General features: G+C 42.3%; 1 protein-coding gene across 2 annotated transcripts; it reads left to right on the top strand.

The window, feature by feature from the left end:
• The first annotated feature begins 5,228 nt into the window (after nucleotides 1–5,228).
• On the top strand, nucleotides 5,229–17,774 carry sall1a (spalt-like transcription factor 1a). Of its 2 annotated transcripts, none has more exons than XM_031281505.2 (3): nucleotides 5,229–6,124; nucleotides 11,602–15,008; nucleotides 16,118–17,774. In XM_031281505.2, the coding sequence occupies exons 1-3, from the start codon at nucleotides 6,052–6,054 to the stop codon at nucleotides 16,556–16,558; spliced, it is 3,921 nt and encodes a 1,306-aa protein (XP_031137365.1). In that variant the 5' UTR covers nucleotides 5,229–6,051; the 3' UTR covers nucleotides 16,559–17,774. The 2 variants fall into 2 exon arrangements, with proteins under 2 accessions (XP_031137365.1, XP_035855169.1); XM_035999276.1 differs by lacking the exon at nucleotides 5,229–6,124 and adding an exon at nucleotides 8,688–8,877.
• Nucleotides 17,775–18,216: the final 442 nt, after the last annotated feature.

Here is an 18,216-nt window from a genome sequence, read left to right as displayed (position 1 = left end):
ATCAATTTAAATGTGGCGCAACAATGTGAAGTAGTGATAATGTACTGAATACGATCACCACCAGTAGTCCTTCCAGGTGCCAGACAGTGAGTCTGGGAGTGTCACACAGGCTCCACCCGGCCTGCACTCCCATTCCTTCCCTCTAGCTCCAGGCAGGTCAGGGACAAGCTGGAGATCAATAGCTTGCGTTTGCCCATAGCAGTCCCATTTCTCAGCCGGGACACTGATGCTAACTATCAATAGTAATAAGGGGCTGTCTGAGACACAGTTAACTGCTGGCCAACCAACACAGCTGTCTGGCGGCAGTTGATAAACATCTTGTGCCCAGAGTCGCTGTGAATAAACCACTTGATATGTTTCAACTTTGTGGGTGTATTTACTGTAAGAACGTGTGTGTTTTTTGTGTTTTACGTGGCGTGCCTACTCGCTCGGTGGTTACCTGCACACTGCTTTGTTGTGTGGTTACACTACTTGCTTGGCTTGCTTTGTGGCTGGGACACAGACATCGCATGTGTATATTCTGTACGTTCTGCGTGAAGTAATGTTGGGATAATTAAATGTGTAATTTTAGTTTTTCTTCCAGATTTTTAAAAATACATAAACACTCAGCTTGGTGATGTCTGTAATTTCTTCAAGATGTTTGGAGTGTTTGGTTCCTCTGTAACCTCCAGTCTTAGTGATGTGTGTCAGTGTAATCCGGCTCCATTCTGCGAAACATCTAACGAGCTAAGCATCTCTCTTCATCCAAATATCATTTGTCAGTGTCATATGAAAGCAGAATGTGTTTTTCAAGAATACGAAAGGAGCTAAAATAGCAGTCTTGGTGGTGGTCCAGTACCATGGTGTTTCTCGTTAATGCAACTCAAGCGAGGATGTTTAATCAGATACAATCAAGGGAATTTGTATCATAACAATTGGAGGATGTAATGATTGCATCTCTGCGAATGTGAGTATCTATTCAGAAAAAAAATGTCGGGTGCTGGGTAATGAAAAACAGACATAAGGTCTTGTTAGTAAAACTTACAGAATTAAAATTGTAAATATGTTTACTCTAGAGTTGGGATTATAAGCACATATTGAGTTTATTTATTTTATATTTTACAATTTCAAAATACTGACATTAAAAAAAAAATAATAATAATCAACAGATTTACAGTAAGTGACTTTTTTTTCCCAGTGGGGAAATTACAATGTTTTCACTCGTATTATAGTATATTAGGAATTTGTTTTTGTGGTTCACACATGCAAAAGGCTGATTAATACCATTATATTAAATAAACAGAGTGCAGCAAGTTATATTATCTATATTATAGCGTCATTTTCATTAATATATATTATATATTTGTTTCACACAAAAGTGTGCCAGTGTTTGCACAGTATGCAACAGGATGCGGATGTGAATTTCTGTGTGAGTGCACACCGCCTGTGGTATAAGGTTTCCAGTTACACCAGTCAGGACAAGACACATGGCCGTCTTGCCTCTCTCACTAATAATTGGTAGGACGAGACTCTTAGTCAGGGATCCTTTGGTTGACATCACTTGTACACTTATACCTGAGCTGCTACAGCTGATACACACACACACTTGCAGAGTAGGCAGAGTGTGCGTGTGTGTGCGTGTGTGTGTGTGTGTGTGTGTGTGTGTGTGTGTGTGTGTGTGTCATGAATGACTGTAACAGTCGCATGCAAACTCACACACGGTGTGTGTGATGGGCCAGAGACCTAGCATCTCTGTGACACCCTTAAATGTTTGCTTGTTTTCCCTCAAACAAGACAGGATTGAAAGGGGGTGTCTGTATCTGCAGCTGAGATAATGTAAAAACAAACACGCCCCATTGATATCAGGTGATGCTGCAGGAAGTTGTCAGGGGGCACAATGGGGGGAGACAATCTGTGGGACAAGTGGTGGCAGGGCTGCTGGAGGACAATAGAAAGGGTTTGATCTCTTAATTAATGGAGGCTATTCCCTGCTGCTGCTGCAGGTACTGAATTCTAATGCAAGCAATTTTTCAAATGGGTTTCTTTAGTGGCAAAACAGAGCACTAAATAGAGGACAATAATGCATGAACATTATTGAATTACTGAATATAAATGCTGTATTCTGGTCATCTGGAAGACAAAGTGATTTAAGTGCATACTGCACCACAAATATTGATAGTTTCTGTTACAATTGATACATTTCTTTATAAATTTAAGTTTATTTGATCATATTTCCTGTAAAAACATATAGCCTATTGTAAACCTGAAGACAAAAAGTAGAATAAATTATGCAGTTATACTTTAAAATGTTTTTTTCTATTTCAGTTGTTGCCATTGGACACCTTGAACAAAGCTGATACAGTGACAGCGCGTGTGACTGGATACAAGGAAAATGCGTGCCTATTTCTGTTAACATGTAGCCAGTTTACAACAATGCCTTTAATCAAGCTTCTAATCCCTTTGCAACACGTCAGCGTGCCATGAATAAGGCCATGCACATCTTGATATTTGTGTTGGAAATGATGGGAGTCAAGTATTTACAGTTGATCACAAAAAAAAGCTCAACATAGCAAGAATATACTTTTAGTCTGACATAAATATGTTTTTTTTATAAATATATATATATATATTTAGTAAATTCCAAGTAATGAAATAACTGCTGTCTGTGTCAGCTGACATCATTTTACAGTTTTTTGTCACAATATGTAAGGCCTCTCTTAATACTATAGCCATAACTTTGAATAGTACTTTTCATCAAAGGCTCTTAAATAGTATCGTCAACTGATGACATGTAAATCACACCTATCACATAGTTGAGGTGTGTAATAATGACACAAGTGCAACAGTCTTGTGAAATAGTCCTTCACTTGTGCTAACACACTGGAGCCCTGAGACTATGCACCCTCATAAACCCTAAACCTCTATAAGTGTTGCCCGTTTTCTCGGGCTCCCATTATCACACACACACACACACACACACACACACACACACACACACACACACACACACACACACACACACACACACACACACGTGCAGCTGACCTAGATGAAGGCCTGATCCAGCTAGTTGTAATTCTTTAGGCATCGCGTCGAGCAGGGAGCACGAGCAGGACCGTGAATAGCAACCCACCACGTGTTGAATGCGGTGTCACACAGAAGGGTCTTTGCTTAGAAATACACTGGCTGAGGATCACTAACATGTCCGGTTTGGGAGATTCCCCGCCTTAACTATCACATTATGCGGTCAAACGCGCAGTGTTTCTGAGCTATATGATCAATCATGGGATGTCAGTGATAATAGTGAGTGATGGCACCCGGACCGGACCTTCTGTGATATGTTGCGCACAGTATTGATTGCGCATAACAGACAAAAGCGCGCTTTTTTATGCGTCAAAGGCTTCTGCCATTTCCCCCTGCAGAAAACACTTTTTTTTTCTTTTACGTACATATTGACAAATAGCAACTGGTATGCATGTGAGTGGCTATTTTAATAACTATTATTATTATTAAAATATTAATTAAAAAAATGTAATTTATATTAATATAAACATGACGATTTTTATTTTTTTTATGTATACTTTTATTTAAATCATGAAGATCTGTGTGAGAACACACCACTTTGTTCTATCAAAGCACAAAGCTGTATTTAGCCTGTACAGTTAATTTTGTGCTGGATATTATAAATAATATTTTATATTTAACAAGTAGCCTAAACCAGCCAATTGCACCTGAAAAGCTGAAAAAAAAAAATGTATAAAGTCAGAGTTGAAAACTTTTTCAGGCGCTGGCATTGAGTTATGTCTGTTGGATCCCCAAACTGTGTCCGCCTGTGTCATTCAGCCAATGATTGTTAACACTGTATCCTCACCGTCCTGAGTGAATCCCATTTAAAATGTCTCCCGCTCGGCTGGGCTGCAAATCACCCTGTTTACAATCTCACACCAACACTCACATCAATTAACTGGCCATTGATTTTCCCGCCCGGGACATTACAATATTGCAGACCCCTTTTTCCTCTCCCAGCAATTTCAAGTTCGGTGCATATAATTGCATGGGCTTTTTAACGGCATACACACACACAGACACGTTTTCCCTATTTAATAATGATCATTTGCTGGGTGATTTTGCTTACATTTCGATTTGGTTTACAATGCCACATTTTAAGACATTTCAGACATCAATCAATACTACAAAATATGTGTTAAATTTAACTATATACAGTATTCTTTAATTATTGGGCATAACGCATTGATAAAGCAGATCACTCAGAGCCATCAGTAGTAGTTGATTTTCCCCCTGCTCTTTCCTTTTTTCATGAATAAGTAAATAGTAAGGCTATAGTCGAAACTAAAAGATAGCTGACACAAGAGAGGACTAGATCCATCTAGCCTGCAGCCGCTCTTTAAATATTCAGTGAAAAATAATGGCATCCGAGGCATCACCTATAGTAACATTATTATCTTCATTTCTCAAAATCAGCTCGACTGAGAGCTTCGTTTATCTTTTTCACGTAATAAATCTACTCGACGCAGCGCTCCTGTGGGACCTCTTGCCCTCTTAAAACAGCCCCACTGAAGACACACTCCTGTTACTGCATTATTAAGGGCGATCAAAACAATAATAATAATGCTAATAATAATTATATGTGGTTTGAGATTGGTCCATAACTTATTTATGGTTGATTAAGACATTTTTCTTGGCTTTACAGTTACCAGCAGCATGATATTGCTTAATTATCACTGGCTTTAAAAACAAAAACTCGCATCTGTAGGAATTAAAAGGGCAACAAAAGGCCTTCAAATCATCCAACTTTTGATGAGGACATCCTGCAGCCACTCGTACTGGTTTTACAATACAAACAACCCACCGGATGGCGACGATATAAAGACAAATGAGTTGTTGTTTTTTTCTTCTTCTAATAGTTAAATGGACGGTGTGAAATGTAGATGAGTCAACATGAGTGTGATACAGGCATTCGCTAAAAAAAGAAATGTTTAGGGAAGAAATGAAAAGCTTTATTTATCCCTATTCAGATGAACAGACTTGTCTCCGCTCTCTTTACCACTGATCATCCCGGTGCGCACAAAGCGTTTGGCTCTGCTGTGCGCAATCAGGGAGAGGGAGAGGGAGAGAAGGAGGGAGGGAGGAGGTGGAGGTGAATGGTAGCGTGACTGAATAGCCCGGTGACCAATCAGATCCTCGATGGGCCGGGCTCCACATTTGTCCCAGTGCTGCACGGGCCCTCAAAGTTTGTTTATTCGCGGAATGCAGTGTGTGATGAAAACGTGCTAGTAAGTAACCCCCCTCTCGACTAATAATAATCAAATGAAACTGATTGGGACGTCGGAACACACTGTGGACTTTTGGGAACGCGTACCGGTGCCATTTACGCACGGAACATGTTCGCGCGACGCTGCGTTTTAGCGCACCGGGAGCCTCGATTGCAACTCTTCAGAGAGTAGGTGTCGGTGTACAACACAACAAGAGCTGAATTACAACGACCTTAATGCAAGAGCGAAGGACGGACTACCGAGTTTTAGAGAGAAGAAAGTTGGTTGGTGATCGCGGACGTTTGAGTTGCGAGCGTCCAGTCAGTCCACATCTACAGGAGAGGAGAAAAGACAAGAGAAACTGTGATCGCTGCTTGATCAATGTGAAAGATTGAAAGATACTGTCGCAGGCATTGACTCGAGACGCTGACATTCCCCTGTAGTAGTCAAGATAAGCTTTGACTTGGCTAACAGAAGGGGTTAAACCGTATCTAAAGGGAGTTTGGAAAACCCAGCCTTTCTTCCCCATACGGATCAACTCATTGGGTGGGAGCTGAGAGAGAGACAAGAGTCCCCAGCAAATCAGGAGCTAATTGATTAAAGAGACTTCATTTGAATAGGAGGGGGGCTGGCGAGGTGCCAATCGCCTTTCAAAGAAGCCCCCCCGTATGATTAATCGCAGAGCATTATTGATAATCATAACGGGGCACATGCGCGGTGGATTGGCTCTATTTACGTAATTTTTGAGAAGGTTTTGTAGTCATTTTTTTATTCTTTGCCTGCTGATGTGCCAGCCAGCATGTCGCGGAGGAAACAAGCGAAGCCGCAACACTTCCAATCCGACCCTCATCTGCCTTTATCGGAGCACAATGGTGAGTCCACGTAACCTATCGCCCCTTTTATCCAAGCACCATGAATATCTCACTATCTGGGCTGTTTTATCGTGTCTGTAGCAACATCTGACGGTTAAAGTGAATACTTTGAATTGGACTTTTTATTATTGTTTTTGTTTTGTTTCTTTGATAATTCCATCGTTTTGGTGTTTGAAGTCTGAAGCCTACCACTTTGTCAGTAAACGTATTACTCAGGCTTTACTTCACTTTATTCCAGTTCTAAGAGGAATTTGGAACTTTTATATTTTTTCGAAACACTCCATTATAGGTATTATACAAACTGAACTATAAAATATAAACAAGTTAAATCGGCTGTAATTAGGAAAATAACCTACATTTCCTTTAGGTTTACGCGTGTGTGTATGTTAAAAGTTTCTAAACTTTTTAGTCTCCACTTCAGCTTTAAATCGTGTTTTTAATCTAAAGTTGAAAGTCTCCTGTAATGAGTATCCGGCTCACTTTCGGTGCTCTCCGGGGCTTCCCTGCGTTTAGCGGTCCGTCTCGGTGCCTCGACATGGACCACCCTGTCGCTCCGGCCCGGACTCCCACTTTTCCTGGGTCGCGGACATAGAAATTCCCCTATCCGCGTGTTGCAGTCCCGCGCTGTAAAATCGTACAATGTTTTCCTACTTTTATGAAAATCAGTGTCAACTTAGTCGTTGCCTGTTTGCACACGAACGTGCTTTATTGCTAAAAAGAAAAAAAGGACAAACTGCTCTAAAGAGCGCAGACGAACACACATCCTGATCCTGAAAATATCCATCGGGTTTACTCATCGTTTACACTTTTTGTTTGTTCAAATAGCAGCATAGAGAAGTGAAGTCTTACTCACTCTGGGACACACATGCACACAGACACACACACACACACACACACACACACACACACACACACACTCGATGTTATTACAAAATAATTGATAGTTTTCTCAACTAAAATCAACATTGATAAATAGGCTTGTTATTTTTTACTTTAACGCCTTTAGAAAGCTAAAGATGATCTTTGGCCTGCTGTGAAAAATAGAACTACGATAAATATTTGTTTGCGAAGAGAAATACTCTCTTTTAACGGTGCTGTAATAACGGTGCCTCATATGTGAAATCAGTCTGTACAAAGTGGCATTCAGAACTGGAAATCCAGGACTGTGTATACTGGAGCTCAGAGGTTCAGAGGCCACCCATATCCAGCTGTAGTTAGTTGTAAATTGTTAGATTTTAGTTGAAAACCGAATATAACCCTTAGAGCAAAACTTCAGCAAATCCACGGCATGATAACATTGTAGAATAAGGTTAATAACCGCTGGATTTCGTAACAGGACGTTGCGTTGATACATGTATTTTTGTTGACCGACTTTTTTTTTCGTTTTATCAAATGACTCATTGACAAGAAAATAATAGTTATTTGTTTTTCTGTATTTTTAAGAAATGTTCTTAATTTAAATGGAGGCCTATCTTTACTCTGTCATGCAGTCTGATCGAATTTTACACATGTTCATTATTTTAATTTGTACAAAAAAATAAGACATGCCAAAAATAAAAATAAAATACAATGATTAATTATTTTTGGCATTTGCTCGTCCTGTTGGATAAGGCCTATGAATTGAATGTAAATACTCTCATAGCCACATTTTAGTTCTGCCTGAAAATCATGTGCAGGTAATTTGAAATAAACACTTGCTTCTTTCAGGACAAAGTCTTCTATAGAAGGTATTTGCAGCCCTTTTCACGTGATTTTTAGGAACTTGATGATTAATGCAAAACCTAATTCCCTAGGGCTGTTTTTTCTGCAGTTTCATTTAAATCTAATAAACTTAGTGAAGAGTTACTTTTGTCACAGACTCTGGCAGGCTGCAGAACACAACATTTCTTAATTATGTCCAATACTATGCCACATGTTAAAAGTGTCTTGTGTGTCTAATTATAAAGGTATGGACATGTTGTCTTTAGGTTTTTGGGAGTATTTAGCTGAGTGCTCATAGCTAATGTGCTGTGTCTTCTGCAGAGTTGTGGTAGTCGGAAGTGAAAACAGAAAGTCATTGTATTTGGAGCTGAATATCAGTGATGCTGAGGGCCATAGTTACTGGGAGGTCGGCGTGAGAGCCACAGAGGGTGGGATGTTTAGCTGTTTTAACCTTTGCCAGTGTCCCTCTGTGAGTTCAGGGCCCAGTGTGTTTCTCTCTCGGCCTCGCCATTGACCCTGCTGGTCGGAGCTGCAGGCGGCCCAGCGAGGCCTCGGCTTTTCATTTAAGTCTGTGTGTGTGTGTGTGTGTGTGTGTGTGTGTGTGTGTGTGTGTGTGTGTGTGTGTGTGTGTGTGTGTGCGCGTGTGTGTGTGTGAGAGAGAGTGCAAGGCCTTATCAATGTTGTGGCCATCCCCTTTTACCCTATCAGAGTGGCCCCCCTTTGAGGGGAGATTGGCCGGGCATACCACTTTGCACTGTTGTTCCCAGCAAACAGAGTGCAGTTGCTTGTCATTTCGCCAGTGTTTTTGTAGTGCGAGTCTAGGTGTAGCCTGAAGGACTTGATTTGCCTTTTTCCCTCCCCTTGGGCTTTAAGCATGTCACTGGGGCAGAGCTTCCTAGATTTGAGTCTTGTCCTGGACCACGGCGGCTTTAGTGGAACCCCATCTAGTGTTCAGTGGGATGAGTCCTGAGGGCTGGAGACGATGAGAGCAGAAACCCTCCTGAAGTTACAAGTGTCAAGAGGCTCACAGAGCCCCCCCGCGAAAAAATAATGTAGGATCTCTCGAAGCTCTCTGTCAACTTTTTTGACTACTCCTTGTTTTCTTGTCTCTCGTTTTTCTGACTTTGGTCAGTCTTTTTGAGGCTCTGTCCTCTGCTCTTTGTCTCTCCTGACACCCTTTAGCCCTGTGCACTGCTAACATCGTGCTTTTGATAGAGATTCTATGGAAGTTTTACAGACTCCATCTTTACACCAGCTTGACTTTATCTTAACTTTAATTGGAAGTTAATCCTTGCTATTTTGAGAATTAAGCCTAATGCTAGCATCTGTGTTGTTTGCTATACTAGTCCTATGCGGACAGTGGATTTGTACTCGTGCATTCATTTAGTTTTTTAGCGTAAAGTAAAACATAGTATTGCACAGTTGAAAGAGCATATCTGTAGGCGTGCACGCAATTAATTTGATGAAATATGATTCTTATGTTTTGCAGCTGTGGGGGCATTATTATTATTCTCTTCTCCCAAATTCCAAATTTAAGATTTGGTGAAGAGGAGGCTGTCCACTGCTGCACTGCACAATTTTGATGAAAGAGTTTTGCTCCAGTTCCTTTATTAGTAAAATAGAATGCACAAATTATTTTTGGCAGAAGTATCATCTGTTATCTCTTTAATGTTTTCCTTAATTTGATATACTATTTACATAATTATATATAGTTTGTTTATTGTATTTTTTGCTTTTGTAGTTTTTTTGTTGTTTGATTTGTAGGATTTTTGAAAATGCACACTACACAAAATGTTGGCATGTTTCTTTGGAACTTATTTTAATCAAAGAAACACACTTAGGCCCTTTCTAAAGTATGTGTATGAGTCATATGGTGAATTTATTTAATTTCCGTGCACACTATTGTTTTTCAGATAGTAAATGCATCCTGTATTTTTTCCTTATGATCTGCGTTGACTTTAGTGTGCACACACATATTTAATTTATTAATTAATTTAGCATCTTTTGTTAGACAAAAGTTTTTCTTTTTCTTTTTATGGCTTTATTTTTATCCCACTTTGTGTCATGCAATTGGATTTTCTTCACACTAATTTGTGTACAGCCAGCTTTGAGGAAAGAGAAAAGGTGTTTATTTAATCCTTACATTTCTCACACTATGAATCAAACACATTTTTTCTAAATTAGCGCTTGTGCTGTAGGTAGACGGGTGGGTGGAAGGGGGGATTTAACATGAAAAGTTATCATTAAAGTTGAGTCTTCCCTGTTTGCATGGTTTGGTGGTGTGAGGGCCAGGGTTTACTGTCATGGCAACTTTGCGTTATCTGATGTCACTGAGCAGAGAAACATTGAGGGAGATAATCCCTGAATTAAACAGGATCTGCTTTGAGTCGACTGAGATGAGCAGGGCCAGGCTGTGCCGACGATCCCCGCCGCTCCCATGCTGCGCGAACAATGGGAAGGCATCCTGTCTCTCTGTGGGGCAGGGCTGCACTTCTCTGGGTTTCATTTGCAAATGAATTCTTTGCCCTGATGAAAGTGTTGAGGGGCCAGAGCCACAATGAAAGGGATTCATAGAAAAATGCAATTTGTAAATCAACTTGTATGTTAAACAGCAAGATTTTAGTGTGACAAAGAGGGAAAAGAATCAGAAAAGTCTGGAGCACAGCAGTGGCTCTGGGGACAGGGTGTCGTCTTGCCTTTTTCACTCCCTGACTCCTGTTTATCAAAATGGAAAATTCAAAAACCCGTTTTCGTGCGCATTTGAAAGGCCGTCTTTACTTTTGAATTTTAACGTCAATGACAACAGACGTTGCTGTGTGTGTATTGCAAGATCTGTGAACTGGTGTGTCCAGTTTCTCAGTTTTGGCAAGTTTGTTATGCATGCATTCTGATGTACCGCCCTCCACTTAAGTTTTGACCAAGTCATTTATTTAAACAAATAGGTTTTTCCGTTGCTGCTTTCCCAGAATACTTCACTGATGAGTGTTTTTTCTATGGTTGCTAATGTTTTAGGTTCACAGTGTATTTACTAATATGGAGCAAAAGTCTGCTGACATGTATATGTTATTCTTTTCATTACCTTGCAGACATTTTTGTCATGTCATACAATTTCATATTCACTTTTTTGTTGTACTTGTTGTGGTTAGTGTGTGCACGCACGCAACAGCCTAGATGCCCCAGGCTCTGTTCATGTCTCACTGTGACTGCAGCCTGAGTGGATACGAATTAGTTTAGTGACATATATAACCTGTCCAAGATGCCTATAGTTGGCTGAAAATGAGCAAAGTTGACAGCAAATTGAAAGTCTAATAAGTCCTTCAAATGCTTGATTTGCGCCGAGTGGACAAATAGACTTTGAAGGCCATGGAATATAGGAAATCAATGCCTTTCTATGAAATTTAATTAAGACCCAATGTCCTCACTTCACTCTATTCTATATTTTGATGGATTATCTGGAGAAAATGATTACCTTTGGTTGGGCTGATGAAACCCAGATGTACATCTTCAAAGATCACTTTTAAGCAATATTTGAGTAGTTCCCATTGATTTTGTATCCCCTCTTATCGTGTTTTAGAGGCCACTGCATTGAATAAGGCCTTTTCTCATTCCTGTTGGCTTATTGTTGCCTTTCGATCGTTGTTTTTGTGAACACATCAAGGGGATAAGTGTAAAACTGATTAACTGAAGATTAACAACAATGGAATTTGAGGAGATAAAGCTGCTTCTTCAGCTGCAAAACATTTCTAATCACTAATCCTCTGTTTCCTCTTTTTCAGGGGACACAGAACTTTGCTCAGAGGAACCCCCCTGCAAGGAGTCAGACGCCAACGTCTGTAGCAGATGTTGTGCTGAGTTCTTTGAACCTTCAGATCTTGAGGAACACCAGAAGAATTGCACTAAGAATCAGTTAGTTCTGATAGTGAATGAAAACCCTGCCTCCCCCACCGAAACTTTCTCGCCTGGGTCTCCTCCCCATAATTCCGATGACCAGGTGAATGACACAGCTAATAACACTGATCAAACAGAGTGCAGTGACCTTTTGGAGACTAACACTCTTGAAAAAGACGAATCCATGGACGTGGATGTTTCCGGAATGAGCAGTGGTCATGAAGAGGAAGGCAGTCATGCAGAGAGCGGGAGCCCCATCAACACAGTCAGCAGCCATGGTGGCAGGGGCAGCTCTGGCCCTGCAGCAGGTATTTCGGCTATCTCTGCCCCTCTACCTCAGCTCAGAAACCTGACTGACCTTGGAAACTTCTCCATGATCAATAGCAATGTCATAATTGAAAATCTGCAGAGCACCAAAGTGGCTGTGGCCCAGTTCTCCCAAGAGGCCCGTAACTCAGGGGGCCCTAGGGTGGCAGTGCCAGCCCTTATGGAGCAACTCCTAGCCCTACAACAGCAGCAGATCCACCAGCTGCAGCTTATCGAGCAGATTCGCCACCAGATACTGCTCCTGGCCTCCCAGTCCCCAGAACTACAGGTGCCCCAAACTTCTGCTCCAGGCACAATGGGGCCTGCTGCCACCCCACTGACCACACTCAGCTCACATCTCTCACAACAGCTGGCTGCAGCCGCAGGCCTAGCGCAGAACCTGGCTAGTCAGTCAGCCAGTATTAACAGCCTAAAGCAGCTGGCTGCAGCGGCACAGCTACCTCAGTCCAATCCAAGCAGCAGTGAGACATCTCATAGCGTTAGCACACTGGGGCCATCAACAGTCAATACCCAGTCCTCTGACAAGAGGCCGAGTCATACAAGTAGCCTCCACTCTCAGCTCAGCAATTCATCACTTACAAAGTCATCCACGCCAGCATTTGGAATGGGTAGCTTGTTAAGCTCTGCAGTGAATCCCCTTCTACCTCAGCCCCCACCTGGAAACCCTATGTTCTCCAGCTCTCTGCCCAATGTTGGCACCACCGTAGAGGACCTCAACTCTTTAGCAGCTTTGGCCCAGCAGAGGAAAGGCAAGCCGCCAAATGTTACTTCATTTGAACACAAGAGCAGCTCTGACGAGGCTTTCTTCAAGCATAAGTGCAGGTTTTGTGGCAAGGTGTTTGGGAGTGACAGTGCCTTGCAAATTCACCTGCGCTCTCACACTGGCGAGAGACCATACAAGTGTAATATCTGTGGCAACCGCTTCTCCACCCGCGGTAACCTGAAGGTGCATTTCCAGCGTCATAAAGAAAAATATCCACACATCCAGATGAACCCCTACCCTGTTCCTGAGCATTTAGACAACATACCAACAACCACTGGCATTCCATATGGCATGTCTATGCCCCCTGAGAAACCTGTCACCAGCTGGCTGGACAGCAAACCAGTTTTGCCCACACTGACTTCCTCAGTCGGCATGCTGCTGCCACCAACCATGCCGAGCCTGCCACATTTCATCAAAAAGGAAGATCATTCAATAGCCATAACTAGCCCTTCTGCTGCAAAAAGTGTTTTAGGCACTGCTGAGCCTTCAGCTAAAAGTAATGATGGAGTGTCTGAAGAGGGTGAAGGTGCAACTCTGCCTACCTCAAATGGGAGAACTGAAGAAGGCAGCCACTCCTCAGTCTTCATGACAAATATGAGCTCTGCGTCAGAGAGCACTGCTGACTACACAACATCTAACAGCCCGCCCATGATGACCAACCCACTTATGCCTCTTATGTCTGATCAGTTTAAGGCTAAGTTCCCCTTTGGAGGCATCCTGGATCCTCTCCAGGGGTCAGAAACCTCTAAACTACAGCAGCTTGTGGAGAACATTGACAGGAAGGTGACAGACCCAAACGAATGTGTCATCTGCCACCGGGTGCTGAGCTGCCAAAGTGCTCTGAAAATGCACTATCGCACTCACACTGGGGAAAGGCCCTTTAAGTGTAAAATTTGTGGCAGGGCGTTTACCACAAAGGGAAATCTTAAGACCCACTACAGCGTCCATAGGGCCATGCCTCCTCTTAGAGTCCAACATTCCTGCCCCATTTGTCAGAAGAAGTTCACAAATGCTGTGGTTCTACAGCAACATATTCGCATGCACATGGGTGGGCACATCCCCAACACCCCTCTGCCAGAGAGTTACCCAGAGTCCATGGTCTCTGACACTGGCTCATTTGAGGAGAGAAACTTTGATGATCTGGACAACTTCTCTGATGACAACATGGAAGGAATGGAGGAGGGCCCTGATAGCAGTGTGCCAGACACACCTAGGTCAGCTGATGCCTCCCATGACAGTGTATGTAACTCCCCAGCCCCCCTTGAAATGGCTAGCCAGGAGGGGCAAGAGAGAAATGGCCGAGATAATGTCTATAATAATGAAACAGAGGAGCTACAAGTCAGCCAAATGAAGGCTATGGCAAATGGCTTAGTTGAGGGGGATTGCTTCACCAATGACTCCTCGTCTCTGGGAGGGGATGTTGAAAGCCAAAGCACCGGGAGTCCAGCTGTGTCAGAATCTACCTCCTCCATGCAGGCGCCATCCCCCACTAGCATGCAGCCACAACCACGCAAATCCCCCAGCCTCGAAGAAAGGCACCAGAGGGCCTTATCCTTGGAGCACACCACTGCAAGCCTCTTGCACTCTCACCCATCCAACATTGGAGCCCTGGACCTGACATCTGTCAGTTCCTCAAAAGACCCCTTGGGCATGTTGTTCCCCTTCCGGGAACGTAGTATCATCAAGAACACATCCTGTGACATCTGTGGGAAGACCTTTGCTTGTCAAAGTGCCTTGGACATTCACTATCGAAGCCATACCAAAGAACGACCATTTATTTGCACGGCCTGTAACAGGGGTTTCTCCACCAAGGGCAACCTCAAGCAGCACATGCTAACCCATCAAATGAGAGACCTGCCCTCACAGCTCTTTGAGCCGTCAAACACCAGCCTGTCCTCCAGCCCAACCCCTTCCCTGCTCTCTGTGGGCTCTCTTAACAAACCAGAGGTCAACGGCTTTCTGCATGGATTCCACCCAGAGAACAAGGACATGCCCTCTTGCTTGGCCACATCATCTGCCTCCACTTCCCCTGTGCTTTCCGCTGCTCCGCCACGCAGGACACCCAAGCAACACTTCTGCAACGCCTGTGGGAAGTGTTTCTCCTCCTCCAGTGCTCTACAGATCCACGAGCGAACCCACACAGGGGAGAAACCCTTTGCCTGCAGTATCTGTGGTCGGGCTTTCACCACCAAAGGAAATCTCAAGGTAAATGTTGAAACATCCAGAAAACGGTTGGTCCCCTTAAAGTTTGTGCATGAGAATGTTTGTGAAAAATGAGTCTCAGAGCTCCTATTTAGTTTCATACGGCGTGTCAGTGCACTCGGCATCAAGAGGTGGTAATGTTGTATAATTAATGAAAAGAGCAGCTCTCTGAGAAAAACTTACCTTAGTGGAAAGGCTGAATCACACAACTAATATGATTATTAGGTAGGAATTCTAGAATGTAATCAGCTAAGAATGATTCAGTGCACAGAATTAATTATCAGAGGTAATCATTGTGCGTTAGGTCAGTCTGTAGTTTTCCATAACACACTCTGTGAAAACTGTCACAGGCATAAATCATTGAGAAAGGGATCCTGCTCAATGATCTACAGAAACTGGGGAGAATTATGTGAACTTAATTATGTGAAACTTAGGATAATTATTATTTAGTGCGTCAATCCGTAATCCTAGAGAAGGAATTTGGGATGAATGTTAATTTTTAATTTTGAAAGCTCTGGCTTTTGGTTGAAACTGGTCTTTTTAAAAGATAGCTGCATTTTTGTGTTAAAGTTTCTCCAGTAAAGTACACAGAAAAGTCTGAACTTTTTTGTAGCAGGTTGTACATAAAATACCTTAAAACACAATTAGTTGAATATATCTTTTTTATTATGAAGCAGAAAAAAAGGGAAAAAAATGTATTGTCTTTGTCATGGAAAGGGTATTGCCAGAGGTGAAATGTCACATGCAATACTGGCGATAGCAATGAAACTGGACAGTGCAATTTTACCCCAAGCCCTGTGGTTCCCTTGTGAGATGAGCAAATTAAGGTTTAGATTAAACAGCATGTATCAGTCTTTCCAAAATAAGATGTTTACTCCATGCTGGTACCTATCACAGCATAAGCAACTAACTGGTCTGCTGCACACAGGGTGTGAAGCTATTTTAATTTGGAGTCGAGGCATTATTATTATTTTTTCCATTGCATCATCTCATGTGCAGCTCTTGTGGCCTAGTTTATAAACATCACTAATTGTCATCCCTCTCATTGCTTTGTCTCTCTCCTCCCTCCCTTTTGTTCCCCTTTTTTTTCTCCTCCCTCCCTCTCTGTGTAGGTCCACATGGGCACACACATGTGGAACAGCGCTCCTGCCAGACGTGGCCGCAGGCTTTCCGTGGATGGGCCAATGGCCTTCCTGGGTACCAACCCAGTCAAGTTTCCTGAGATCTTCCAGAAGGACATGGCATCAAGGGCAAGCAACGGGGACCCGGCCAGTTTCTGGAACCAGTACGCTGCAGCCTTCTCCAACGGCCTGGCAATGAAGACAAATGAAATCTCTGTCATCCAGAATGGAGGCATCCCACCCATGTCAGGTGGTTTGGGAAATGGGGGTAGCTCTCCCATTGGTGGCCTGACCGGCAGCCTAGACAAGTTACACAGTATGGAACCCAACGCTGCTCTTGCTGGTTTGGAGAAAATGGCCAACACAGAGAACGGGGCCCACTTCCGCTTCACACGCTTCATCGAGGACAATAAAGAAATTGTCACCAGTTAGAGTGTATGTCCTCAGTTGCACACAGACAGATGAAGATGCCTGAAGGCACACTGTACACATATGTAGTTACACAGAAGAAGAGAAAGAAAGAGAACAAGACAGGGACAAAATCAACTGAACTGCTTTGCTCGCCATTAAATCTTTACGAACATGAGTGTGAAGACAAGTTGCTTTTTTTGTACAATGTACATGTTATAGTTTTATGGAGCTTATTTATTAGCGATTATAACCTTGCTTGAAACCAAGTGAAAGCATTAACAGTTAGGTTTTTGTTTGTTTTGAAGCCAGAATGGGTATGTATGGGTGCTTAAAAAAATGTGCTTTTGAAACTTAGAATATCTGGGTAGATAACCTTACCTTGGCATTAAGTTATTTTCTGTCTGTAGTAGCTATAACCGAACTGTCGATGTTCATGTGATGCATTAGCCCTGTTATAAGCAAACAGACTTGCTGTAAATAATATACACTGATCTTCTGTAGTTGGTCTAACATCTGTGTGTTCATGCCCTCTTCCCCTCATCAAAGCAAAACAATGAAATTCAGGCAAGGGACTAAATGATGTGGTAGTTCCTTTCTTTCAAATTGCTATTTACCTTTATTTTATTTAAGGAAGACAAAACATTGAAGTTTGCTACATGTCAAGGGTTTCTTTAGTGTTAACTTGTTTTGTTGTTACCGTTTCTGTGTATTGTACTTTCTACTTTTTGTTTACTTCCATTTTTTTCTCAATCTCTTTTTTTCGTTGCTCGTATTTTGGTGTTGTTGAAAGCAAGACAGAAGGGAACATTCGGTCTGGCCTATTTCCTGGCTTTTGGAACTGAGACAGCCAATCAAATGAGCAGGATTCTCCTTCAGTTTCTCAGCTGGATTTCCACGTTGCTGCTATGTCCCAGCATCCTCACCGACATCAAGTGCAAAGTTACGTGTTGAAGCTTCTGTAAATACGTTCAGACGTGGAAATACAAACTCCCTCGTAAGAAAATGTACATAGAGCTCACACGAGAGAAGTCCATCACGGCCAGGGGACAAAATGATAGTGTTTTTATAAATATAAATATATATTGGGTTTGACAACCTTCGGACTGTTACATGCACTTTCTTGGAAAGTTGGAAGATCTTTATGGGTCCAGTTTCTCTACACTTTAATACTTACTAACAACTAAGATACTGTAATTCTTTACTCTAATAATCAAATACATCAGTTTTCCAAAAGAAACATTGTGTGTGTCCTCTTATTCACTCCTTATTTGTCATATCATTGGAAAGATACTAATAATTATTTGCACACATCAAACACCGATTCGTGTGAAAGAAGAGCAGAAATAATAATACAATTACTTGTTGTCTTTGAATAATGTGTGGCCCAGGGCCTTTCACTGACAAGCAGTAGGAGCAGACACGGGGGCTTGGATACAGTCATTAATGCTGTGAGCTTCCCTGCTCTTTAATTTAAAATGATCACAGTTTTAACCTCATAATTTCCGCTGCCGGTGCTTGAAATCGCCAATTAATCGCTAATCCTCGGAATCAAGTAGATTCGAGGCTTTTTACGCAGAAAGGAAAAGGTTCCCTCCTACCATTAATGTATGCACGTTCTCAGCGGGGACACATTTTGTTTTGTCTGGACCCGAAAGTTAAGACACAAACCAGCATTATTA

This window comes from Sander lucioperca, chromosome 3 (assembly GCF_008315115.2).
Source record: "Sander lucioperca isolate FBNREF2018 chromosome 3, SLUC_FBN_1.2, whole genome shotgun sequence".
NCBI lineage: Eukaryota > Metazoa > Chordata > Actinopteri > Perciformes > Percidae > Sander > Sander lucioperca.
The sequence above is the reverse complement of the archived record's forward strand: the minus strand, read 5'-3'. Positions and strand labels throughout refer to the sequence as shown.

Excerpts from the sequence above, each read along its gene's own strand:
- sall1a (XM_031281505.2), top strand. The coding sequence starts at position 6,052 with ATGTCGCGGAGGAAACAAGCGAAGCCGCAACACTTCCAATCCGACCCT. Across the intron at positions 6,125-11,601 it reads GCCTTTATCGGAGCACAATG|GGGACACAGAACTTTGCTCA; the intron begins GTGAGTCCACGT and ends CCTCTTTTTCAG. Across the intron at positions 15,009-16,117 it reads CCACCAAAGGAAATCTCAAG|GTCCACATGGGCACACACAT; the intron begins GTAAATGTTGAA and ends CTCTCTGTGTAG.